Below are 12,243 nucleotides of genomic sequence, written 5' to 3'. Positions count from 1 at the left end.
ATTAAAAATATCAGAGGGAAGTGGTGGAAGCGGTAAAAGGCCTTCAAGAATAATTAAAAAATTCTATATAATCTCAAAAATATAAAATTGAATAATTGGTTATTTTACTTTTATTCGTAGTAGACAATATCTTTAATTTGATTAAATTATGTGTAGCTAAATAGATAAATTTCTATGTGACTAATTTTTTATTTGTGTAATTGCCATAATGTAATATATAATCATAGACATTATAAATATTTATATTGTTTCATTACATTATTATTGTTTTTATTATCTATGAATATAATGAAACACGAGTTAAAAGTAACATTTTCTTTTTTAGAATTTGTTCAAAAACATTCTCGAATAAAATTATTACGGTAATTTCACATCACTATCTATGGCGTAAGTGTAATAGAATTTACATTATTTTATTTAAAAAACATTGATCAACCATTTCCCGACAAGACATTTCTTTCCGAATATTATTACGAGAACGATTAAAATATTTCAGACTTTGTGTTAATGTTCTAACATATTTTCAATAACACCGTAAGAAATAATCCACAAATTCCTATACGTCAGTATTTTTAATATACACGTTATTTTACACAGAAGTAGTGTAATTTAGATATAAAATATCGAAAATTCGTACATAAATATAACATTTGTATCACTATTTATAAACATTCTTTTTTACATTGTGTGTGCGGTAAAAAATTCGAATATACATATTTGAAAATTCCGAAATTCTAAGAACGTATGAGAAACATTGCAATTTTTTATAATAATATTACAAAATCATTATGCTTGATACAAAATAGAAACAGCAATAGTTTTTTTATCATTATTAATTGAATTACAAAAGCACAAATGTTATGAAATTTGAGTACTAAAAAAAAAACCACGAAATTAATTTGTATTTAAATATTATCATTGCAAAATTTTGTTCAAATAAGATTTTCCTAATTAAATTATGAGTTGGGCTTATTTTAAAATTGTACCGTGATACTAAATCAAACCGTGTAATATAGTCAACGAGTATCTTACGGGATTTCCAAAGGTTGTGTCGTAAGGTTTAACTTGACGTTTTATAACTCATATTTTTATGAGATTCAAATTCAAACGTATGTTGGGCTTATTACGGGCACTTTTCCGTTGGGTATTGTTGCTCTCATTTGATACCAAAGTGGATTCTTGACGAATTTATCCATCTTGTTAGGAACCCAACCAGAGAAAAAAATAATATATTTGTTCACGGCTATCATTGTGGATTGGACGATAGAAGACCGGTTGGTATGATATTACCCGTTTTGGTCTTTCATAGTGGTCGTGATGTTTGTAAAAAACCGTACGAGACTGATTTTGAAAAGCGCATTGTCCAAAACGTATATTATAAATCACCAAACACCTAAAAAGATTTTTTGGTCGTGACATGGGCGACCCGGAACTGATCAGGTCTGCCCAGTGAACGCGACTTACCGGAAACGGTCGACCAGTGAACGTGAAAAAATAATAAAAACAGAGTAACTTCAGATTTTCCAAACGGCCAAGAAGACGTTTCGCATTCTTCTCGATTGTTGTTATTTTTTTTCGCGAGCGTAGGCGACTTGTGATGTCTGTGCGCGACAACACGATTGCAAGCGGTGGGGTAGGGACGAGGCAAGAGAAACGCGCGGTTGTGACCTCGTCGCGACCGCCGCCGTCGCGTGTTTGCCGACAGGCGGCGCTCTGGTAGACCACAAATCGTGTCAGGTCCACGCCGCCGCACTTCCACCACCCCGTCGGGCATCGGACGAAAACGCGTTTTTAAAAAACTCAATTCCGATCATTCCTGGCATTCCGATCCGCGCTGTCGAAACCGCTGCACACCGACGGCCGACAGCGCGCGCTCGCACACGTACGCTGCTCATAGCACATCTCAGTGACGATCCTCGACCCTCGCGAGACGCGCGCACTTACCACCGATAAACACATTTCCTATCGAACAGTCTCAACGATCGTTGTTGGCGTGTACAAGTTCAGCGGTGCAAACGTTACACGCTGAATATAAAATATAATGGACGGCGAATCGCCTTTGCAAGTTCTGTCGCGGGCGGCCACCATGTTACACGGGGAGGAAACCGCGGCCGCCGAAGCCCAGTACGCCGCTGCCGCCGCCAGTGAGTAAATCCCATCAGTTTTGTTAAGAAAGGTTTTTTTGAACCTCATAATGTTATGCGTTTTCAAACGGCAGTCGTGCGCTGTTCTGTAAATCCACGTTAAGGGTTCCTTTCTCTCTCTCTCACTCTCTCTCTCTCTCTCTCTCTCTGTTCTGCGACACCCCTCCAACGTTCGGGTCGCCGGTCGATTTCTACGGCCTGCGCGCACGACATGCTCACCCCATGAGTTGTCCAAACTTTCTAACTCAACTCTGAAACACAAACGGCACAGTGGAGAAAATGATACGTTTACGAATGACCATGACACAACAGAGGGGAAACAATACTTGCTCTTCACTGGAAACCCGCTAATCGTTATTGAAATGTGTTCACACGAAACCATAAGCTTTTTGAGTATACTCGATTTTTTTAAGTAGTGTACGTATATTTGAAGTTCCACGGAGGTCTGCTCAGAGACGGTCCGGTGCACTCTTCTCCAAGAGGTCCGCATATTGTACACTTTGGTTTTATAATTGGCATTCCGGTTGTTTTCGTTACATTAGGCTGTTAAAACCTGTGCCGCGCTGGGCGTTAATGAGAAATCTGTTTCGCATACGCGTGCGACTAACGTACCGGAATTTAAATTTTTGTTTATCACTCGGCTAGAAATCATCAAAGACGTTGTATTGTCTAGGAATTATTCGAAGGCACACAAATCGGTATGTGTTGAAAGCCGTCACGGAATTTGACTCGAGTAAATTTGAACAATATCCAATACACACATTATTGCTGTTGTCGAATTGACGTTCAAAGACTACTGTAAATAAACAAATCACTAGTGTTGTAATTACTACAAACGTCGCTCATAAATCGTCGTATTAGTCAGTGATTATCATAAGTCTACATTGCTAGTCGAGAGCAAATTCCAAAGCGAACGACAGAGTATTTTAAGTGCTCATCTCGTAGTTGCCAATCTATAGACGGTAAATCGAATTTCGACTTGACCACTTTTTACATTCTCAAAAATGTCCCACCCTAAAAATGCTCGTGAGTAAACACTTACCACTTATTGTACTCATCAATTTCATATCATAGAAAGCTTTTATTTTTTGTATTTTTCAACGTCTCGTTTTTTCCAAAATGTAATTTTCGTTTCTATCTGACATTGTTCTCTCTGCAGCATTTATGTTATTGATTTTTAAAGAGATAGGAACTTTTTTTTATTATTTACAGCAATATTGTTGTTATTAGTGAGCTACAATAACGGACATCAGAAGTGTTTATAATCCGAGCTAGGTCGATTTCTATTTCACATCGTGTTAGTGTATAAACATAAGATAATTGCAATTCCTCTCGTGTTTTGATTAACTTTCCTATTCTACAATAGATGTTCAATCGATATGATTCGTGTTCAATCGATTGATTTTTCAGTAAAAGTAATTTGTGTTACAACATTATGTTGTTCGAATTAAAATGTCTACCCATTGTAGATATTCAAATTACAACCAACCTGAGTGGTTTTAAACGTTTTTTGTCATTGTTGATTTTCACGTGTGCTTATTTAAATTGGTATTTATCTAGTGTAACTTTTACTGCACACCTGTTTGTTACCACAGGTTTACGGATGAGAAAATATATGTTATTTACTATAGTCGGTAGAATATCTAAGTATTACATTATTACAGAACTCACTATGTTTAAATATTCGCCGAAAAACATTTAAATCGAAATAGTTTCGTTGACTTTAAAACACCACCGTTTGAAATATTTCAAATATTTGGCACGTCTCCACCATGTCGTACTAATTATTATTATTATTGTGTAAGAAATTCCTTCGAAAATCAAATAAATATTTTATCATTTACAACATTAGTTTTGTGAGCATCACTTAATAATTTTACCTGTAAAAATAATCAGCGTTAATTAGTAAATATAATATAATTATATGACCATAAAACATACATCGCAAGTTCTCTCTAATTGTTAATTTCATTTTTTTGTAAATTGAGTTATGAAAAGTTATAATTACTAACTAGTCTACTACAGTTGATTGTATAATAAAAAATTGGAAGGGGCCTAATTTATGTATCACTGTGTGTATGCATAATAATTATACTAATTGTATGTAAGTAAAGTACTGGGAATTTAGTTTTGGACTTCATAATACAACTCAAAAAAAAAACTACATTAGCGTAGGCGAATGTTTAGTGCCATGCGAATAATATATAAACTTAATAATCATATTTTAGTGTAAAATAATATAATATATACAGTCTGTTGTCGCATTCCATTAAGCATTTAGATTCGAATCAGCTGTGACTTTCCGAAAGCCTTGTAGGTTTTCGGGACAGATGGCGTTGCTTGTATCGTGTAAATAGTTGTAGTCAAAATTATTTTGCCTAGGGAAAAGTTGTCAGGAGTAAAGAGTAGACGATGAATTGCCAACGGCATGTGATAGTCATAATTTATTTGAGATTTGAGTTTGCCTACGTCTACGCCTTTTGACTACGATTGTGTTTCGTTGAATTTGTAGTGTTATTTGTATCAGAAAATGTTTAAGTCTCGACATTATGTTATATACAATATTATTATAACACTTAATTAATATTCTGCATTATTTGGTACTGTGTTCTTTGGATGAATTTAGAATATTATGAGTTATTGCAAAAATTGAAAAAATATGTTTTTTAGTATATTTTAGTATTTTTTAACATATTATTTAGTCCTACAATTTAACCTTACTATTAAAGATTTTTGTTAATAATTTCAATAAATAATTCACTTCTTATGATTTGCAACATAACGTACATATACATGAGTATACTTTCTATACATTTTACAGTTCATGATAAATAGAAAAACGCTTGTCAATAAAGATTAATCTTACTACAAATAATACAATTAAATAAACAATCTACAGAAATCAGACGACTTAACAAATATAATAAACAGTTTTCAATTAACTCTTAATTTAACCTTTTATATGCAAATGTATAAAGATAAAACCCTAAGCACAATTTCCATGAATACTTAATAGAAATTTATAGTATTTAATAGGCAAAATATTTAACTGTTTAACACTCTAAAGAATATATTTAACCCATTTTAAAACCCTAATAATATGTTTTATTTTAATAAAATGCAAAATACGATCATCCAACAAATAAATTCGTTATTTTTCGAAACGCCACTATTGAAACATACATTTTTTATGTTAGTGTTAATGTAACAATATCATTTTAAATGGCATTTTATTTAACTGATTTTTAAATTCCAGATATTAAAAAACAAATAATAGATATAAAATGTCAAAGGAAACAAACTTTTTTCTTAAACAACCTGTTTGAGGCAAATTAAAATGCCTCTTAAAATAAATGTCAAACAATTTATAAATTACAGCGCATAATTAACAAGTGTTCATTAACAATTACTGTGAGCAGTTGTGACATGAAGTACTAGTATTGCTTATTTTAAAATCGTATTAGTTTAAAAACAAACTCAAAAGATTGTTGTAATAACAAATGCAAAAGTCATAAATATTAAGGTATAATTGCATACAAATAATGTTGTATATTTAGGCTTTTTTAGCACTCTTTAATTGTGAATTATTTGTGTTAATATATCAAAAGAAACATCAATTTGATTTGATAGTAGAAATGTCATATTTCACATCAGTCACTTCAGCTGTATTTTTAACTCAGATGCTATTTGGGTTTTATGAGGCTGTAAAATTGTGTGACAAGGCTATTATTCTATGCAAAATACATTTCTATAAGTCTTTTTCTAAAGGTTTTCAATGAAAAATTTAAAAAAACAAAATAGTTCCTTCATGAATAGGCTCATAAGTTTATCCTAATAAAAATGTCGTTATACGTTTAAGAAAAATTTAATTGGTATATTTTTAATTAGAGACCATTTATCTAAAACTGCAGAGTTATTAGGCGATCTACTTAACAATTTGAGGTCTACTTTTTTTGAGTTCTAGCCCAAAATAAAAATCCTCAACAAAATCCAATCCCCTGCCTCCCAAAAAAGTTTGCATATCAAAGTGGTAATATTTATTTTTCATAAACTTTATATATAAATATTTGTGACCGATATTGCTCCTTTATTTGTTTTGCTTAACACTTGTCTAAACTAGTTATATATAAATATTATATATTTTTTAAAAACTTGAATGAGATTTAAAAGAGATTTTGCTGAAATTTCCAATGAACCCCGTGAAGAGTTTTCTCTTTCTCATCTCTCACGTAATATCTAAATAAGTACTGTGGCTAGTACTTGACAAGAAACTAGTCAAGTGTTAAGAAATACGAATAAAGAAGCACTGTTGCTCGTGAAACTAGGATTGAAGTTTATGTAATAAAGAAAGAACTAACATTGTCACTACTTTGAGAGTTGGGCTTTTTTGGATGGGAGGGTTGGAATTTGGCCCTTTTTCTGGGTCAAGTCAGCAAAATATATTACTTTTCAAACTGGACGAATCGTTTCGTGTTGGATAGAGTTGGTGGTAGAACTTGGCCTGGCGCTTTGCACAGACATTACACAAAAGTAAACTACAATATGTTCCATTGTTGTTAATAAGCTTATGATCCAATAGAGTTGTTCAAATTCAATTTTGTAGATAAAAGCGAGCTGATTTAAATTGATTGAGTGAGGTTTAATTTTTCAGTATCGTTTTTTACGGTATCTATTGTTGCACTCTGTAGTAAATTTATAGAGTGAAATAATTGTTTAAAATCTAAGATGCTTTTTTCTGACAACTAAAACGGTTATAATCTTACTACTAATTCGATGAACACTTTACCTGACCTTATAATAATGCATCATGGGAAAATCGAACGATTACAAATTAGTAGTTTCTCTTAACGGTGACAAATCGTCTATTTTTGGCCATTAGTGATTCGCATTTAATCGAATTTCTCTTAGGACACTGCGAAAAACAATAATCGTCACGGATTAATGCGTGGATATTTCAATTGTCTTATAATCCATTATTAAATTCTAATTAGCAAATATAAATACATTTTCACATTTTTTGTTCAAATCTCAAATGTAAGTTTAACCATTGTGGGTCACATGAAAATATTTTTACCATTCGAATTATATAGACTAATGACAAAAAATAAAAACAAATATGATAACACTGATATCCACTGGCCATTATGGTTCAAGGACAATGGCTAAGGTTTTATCCATTCATTTATATGTATTGTAAATGATTCATACAAATATGAATTGTACCGGACAATATTCTTAATCTATTAAGTGACATTTTTACTATCGATAGACTTGTAAATATTTCTTTATACTTTTTAACAGTCTAAAGTAACAAGGTATTTCCTTATAAATTGGTTTATAATTTCAATATTTTATGAACCAGCAATTTACGTTAATCGATTTTATTAAGTTTTTTGACCATTTTGGTTTTTTGCCTTTGTCATATTTTGTTTGATTACACCCAACAACGGCTTATAAATAACGACCACATTTTCCTCGAGAGAAAGCGTTAAAACGTTTATATTTTTTGTCATTCCCTTGTAAGAGACATGGCCGTTTAACTGTAGATTGGCAGTTTGATTCTGACAAAAACTAATATTTTTTTTGGTGATGTTATATATATATAAAAAAAAACGTAAAATATCGCTGGTACATCAAATTTTCTCAACGATTAACCAGATCACAGCGTAATTAGTCCTCGACGTAGCTGTTTGTTTAAACAGACATAATCATCGTTTCCATTGTACTCTAAGTCGTACTAGAAATTAAATACACCTAAAATGTGAATAAAACATTGTAGACAATTACCATAGTGATTAATATATTATACACCTTCTCTTGTGCTTGTATTACAAATAATTCTCTTGGGAAATAATTGGTATTCAATATTTTCCTAGATTACTCAACATAAGTCGTTGGGTAATTGTTTTTATAATTGAGCCATTAAATAAATAATTAATATTTTTCCTATATGTCACGTATACATTTGCTTGAGTTTTTTTATGACACAAATCAGTCTTATAAATTATTTGGAATTCTTTGTTTTTGTATTCTTACAAATTTTGTCTCTTAAGGTCGCGAGTGTTTAAAAATTACTGTGAATGTCACATGTATTTCGGTAGCAGGTTGATGCCAACACATATTTGGGATTCGAGACAACAATTGATAGAAGATATGATAACCGTTTTATTAATAAAATATAAAAACAAGTAAAACTTGTGTCTGTTTTCAAGTTTAAAAGCCTCGCTGGCCATTATCCAATCATATGTTTATGATTTACACACACACACACACACACACACACATATATATATATACACACACACGTATACATGTATATACACACATTTATATCTCATGTAGAATTTATTAAGTACATAAACAAAACGTTTATGTGCATTGATACTCATTAAGATGCGGCCAAGTATTTGCTGAGTCATGAGGCCGTTGTCACTCTGTACAAAAGACGAATTTTTACCATCAATTTTATATTTAGTTGTTTGATTAATTAGTTAACGTTTTTCAGTGTTTTCTACAATTTATATAATTTTTTTGCTTGACCATATACCTAGTAGATTCTATAGAATTTGTTTAAAATAAAATACTATAGATTATAAAAAGAGTTAACCTATTATGTCTAGAATTATTAAATATTCAATAAGTATTTTACTTAGAGAGAAATTCTAACATAAGTACCGCCCTCGTGCAAATAAGTAGATACCTATTTAAGTTCGAAATAGACTTGATCGAATACAAATTGATGTATATACAATGCATCTATAGAACATTTGCCAAAACATTAATCAAAACGTTTGTTGAAATAAGGTTCGATGACATTAATCATTTTTAACAAACAAACACTACATCAATGAGTAATTGAACATGATAAACTTTTCGTTTGGTTCGTGGTTAGTTTATTGATAGTTGAACAAAATAATTGATACGTATCATACAACAATAAAGACTTACACAATATTGTTTATTTCAATCTGTCTGTAGTGTGTGATTTACCGAGCTTGTTTATTTGAATTATGCAAATGTACAGGTATCCCATTTGATGCGTTTTTTCCCATCTCACGGCGGTTGTGTCATCTGATGTAATGTATGATGTCGTTGTGTACCTTTTGACGGATGAGACGTATCGAGTTTACAAAATAAAAAACGGACACGTGGAATGCGCTTAACCGATAATAACTCATAATTTATCTTCTTTTGATAGCTATCGTTNCGAGCTTGTTTATTTGAATTATGCAAATTTACAGGTATCCCATTTGATGCGTTTTTTCCCATCTCACGGCGGTTGTGTCATCTGATGTAATGTATGATGTCGTTGTGTACCTTTTGACGGATGAGACGTATCGAGTTTACAAAATAAAAAACGGACACGTGGAATGCGCTTAACCGATAATAACTCATAATTTATCTTCTTTTGATAGCTATCGTTATGATTTAAGTGTAAATTATTAAAGAATTACAATAATAAATGAAAATATCCGCAGCCTCCGGCTGTTTCAGTAGCACAGTTTTAGATAATTTCCACGTCAGCTCCCGTGTTTAGTAAAACGTTTAAGACCAGTCATTATTACATATTTTATTCGACATTATTTTACCGTCAAACCGAGTCTGGGAACTTTAATTGTATCGGTGGAACACTAGTAGTTGTTTATTATTAAGCAGGTATTTTTTTTTTTTTTATATAAAAATATTATGATTAACTCTATTGGGTCGTGTCTTCTTGCGTGTTCAATCAATTTATTGACGGCCGACTTGTTATTATGTTTTTTGGCTTTTACGGGAGGAGGACGGACCGCCGATAGTCGGAGATGATGAAGATAACATATATGACTATGAAGATGATGTATGCGCATAATAATGATGAAGCGGCGATGGGTGTACGACGTTTTAGGCCGAAGGCGTTGTAGTTTCCGGTGAACCCTTTTTATGTATGTGTGGATAATAATAATAATACCATCTCGTTGTACCTGTTGCGGGCCGGGGTGCTCGGTTCGGTGTTATTAATGAAGAGCCGCCGCCGTGTTTTGGGAGCGTTCACACCGGTCGACATAGAGAATACTGGCAGTAGTGCCCATACGACCCCCGACTCCAGGGAAAACTCGAGGGGAGTAACGCACCTCGGCAACCGGTTCCCGTGGAGCCATGAATGAACTGGCAGGACCGGGTGGCGGCATCGAGTACACACTGTGATCGTTGGCCGCCACTCGCTCAATGCCATTCAGCGTTTGTTGTTCGAACATTGTAGTCGTCGGTTATTTTTTTTTTACGATTTTTTCGTATATGTGTGCTGACAGATTAGTGGTTGTTTAAATTACTTCTGCGAGATATATTTTCAATATGAGTCTTTGCGTTGGGTATAACGTGCCGTTTCTGGGTTTTGGTGCGAATCAATTGGCCGATGCCCGTAACAATAGAGCGGACAGAAGCAGACACTTGTGGCAGCCGTGGGTGGAGAGTTCGAAATTCGGCGACGACGGTAAATACATTTTTTAAACGATCATCGATATCGCATAGGCTGAATTGTTCACCGGTAACACGGGGCAGTTGATTATCCGCAGATTAAATCTTCGAATTTTGTTAATATATTGCGATTCGATTAAAATCCTAAGTAAACAAGTCATATTCTTTGATAAATATCTAACGAGTACGCCCCAAAAGACGCGATAAAATTGAAATTAAGTAAACATCGTAAGTATTTATCTTATCTAGGAAATCAACAAAGGAGAGCGGGTCATCTGTGATTGAAAGCGCATTAAAATTACTGCACCCGACGAGTGTGCTGTGGTCAAGTAATTATTTCTAATGGGAGTTTCGAACGTCAATGTCTGGATGATCACTCGTGCGACTTAAAATGTAAACTGCCTGACGTTTGTATTGAAATGTTCTGACATGATGTGATCCATCTCTACTAACAAATGCTTCAGCATTGTTTATTATTCTGTGTTCAATGCTTATTGTACTATGAACAGACCACGCGCCACAACAATACGTTATAACACTATTATTTTTGTGCTTCTCCGACGCCCACTCTTCTCGGTCTCGCCGAAAAAAATAATCATAAGACCTTACCCGTTGTTAATGATCTGGACGATGAGGTTCACATACGGTATTAATATTATGAACTGTAAATCTAATGTTTTTTTAAATGTCTCGAAAATGACGAGTTTGAAAATCTAATTTGCATTTGTTTTTTTTTTTATTATCATTAAGTCATTTTTTCTGATGCAATAATTAAGTGCTAACATAGCAAATTCGAAAATTATGAAAATAAACACTATTAACACAACCTGGGTTTTGGTTTTTCTTTGTAAATTTTTAGGTCGTGTTGTATAATAATACAACTACTAATGCTCTATTTTCTTCACTGTCAATAAAAAACAAAAAAAAAATCGCCCAACTAGGTAATTGGATTTTTTGATATTGAAATTATTAGAAAAGATCTTCAAAAATGCATTTAGATATCCTAAATAGTTTTAATTTCGGAAACTATGTAATAGAAACAAGGATAAGGATAATTTTGAGAGTTCTTTAAAAAAAATTACTATGCTCAATGATTCATTCAATGATTTGTGGCCAATACTTTAAGTTAATTGGTTAGGTATTGATTGATATGCCTGTCAAAAATTATTGGTCTGATATTATATATCAGTATATTAGTTTTTATAAAATATTATTTTATAAATAGTAGACCGAAAAAGAATTACGTAAACACATCAGTGAAAATTAAAAAAAAATTTACAGAACTATGTATTTAATCAGAAAAATTATAATATAATGAATTTTACTTACGTTAGTAAAATAGGAGAAATTTCAAGTTTACATAAAATTGTATTGTGTGTAAAGTAACATTTTTAAGTTGTAAATATTTCATTAAGCTACATTAAATTAGAGTTGTATAGTCGAAATATTCAATTAAAAGACTGGCGGGATTTTAAAAATAACTGCTTATAAGGGTTAGGGTGAATTGTTGCTTTTGGGGTAGGAAAAACCGGACAAAGCCGTTTTATATGCGCTCCAGTTCGTTGCCCACGTTATCATGTTTTATTAAATGTTAATCACGAACCACGGACACAGGAAACGTGTGTTCTGTCTTCTGCCAAGTCTT

At 32.6% G+C, this 12,243-nt stretch overlaps 1 protein-coding gene across 2 annotated transcripts in view; it reads left to right on the top strand.

Moving 5' to 3' along the window:
- Positions 1–1,811: 1,811 nt before the first annotated feature.
- LOC126900896 (transcription cofactor vestigial-like protein 4) overlaps positions 1,812–12,243 on the top strand; it is a 16,532-nt gene continuing 6,100 nt past the window's right edge. The window contains exon 1 of one of the 2 annotated variants that reach the window (XM_050676920.1): positions 1,812–2,144. In XM_050676920.1, the coding sequence (XP_050532877.1) occupies positions 2,042–2,144 (103 nt within the window). In that variant the 5' untranslated portion in view covers positions 1,812–2,041. Of the gene's footprint in view, positions 2,145–10,350; positions 10,615–12,243 lie in introns of those variants that run through there. The other variant, XM_050676918.1, reaches the window with a different exon arrangement.

The sequence above is a fragment of the Daktulosphaira vitifoliae genome, unplaced genomic scaffold (genome assembly GCF_025091365.1).
Source record: "Daktulosphaira vitifoliae isolate Bord-2020 unplaced genomic scaffold, ASM2509136v1 Scaffold_3, whole genome shotgun sequence".
Classification (NCBI taxonomy): Eukaryota; Metazoa; Arthropoda; class Insecta; order Hemiptera; family Phylloxeridae; genus Daktulosphaira; species Daktulosphaira vitifoliae.
This window is presented reverse-complemented; position numbering and strand designations above follow the sequence as displayed.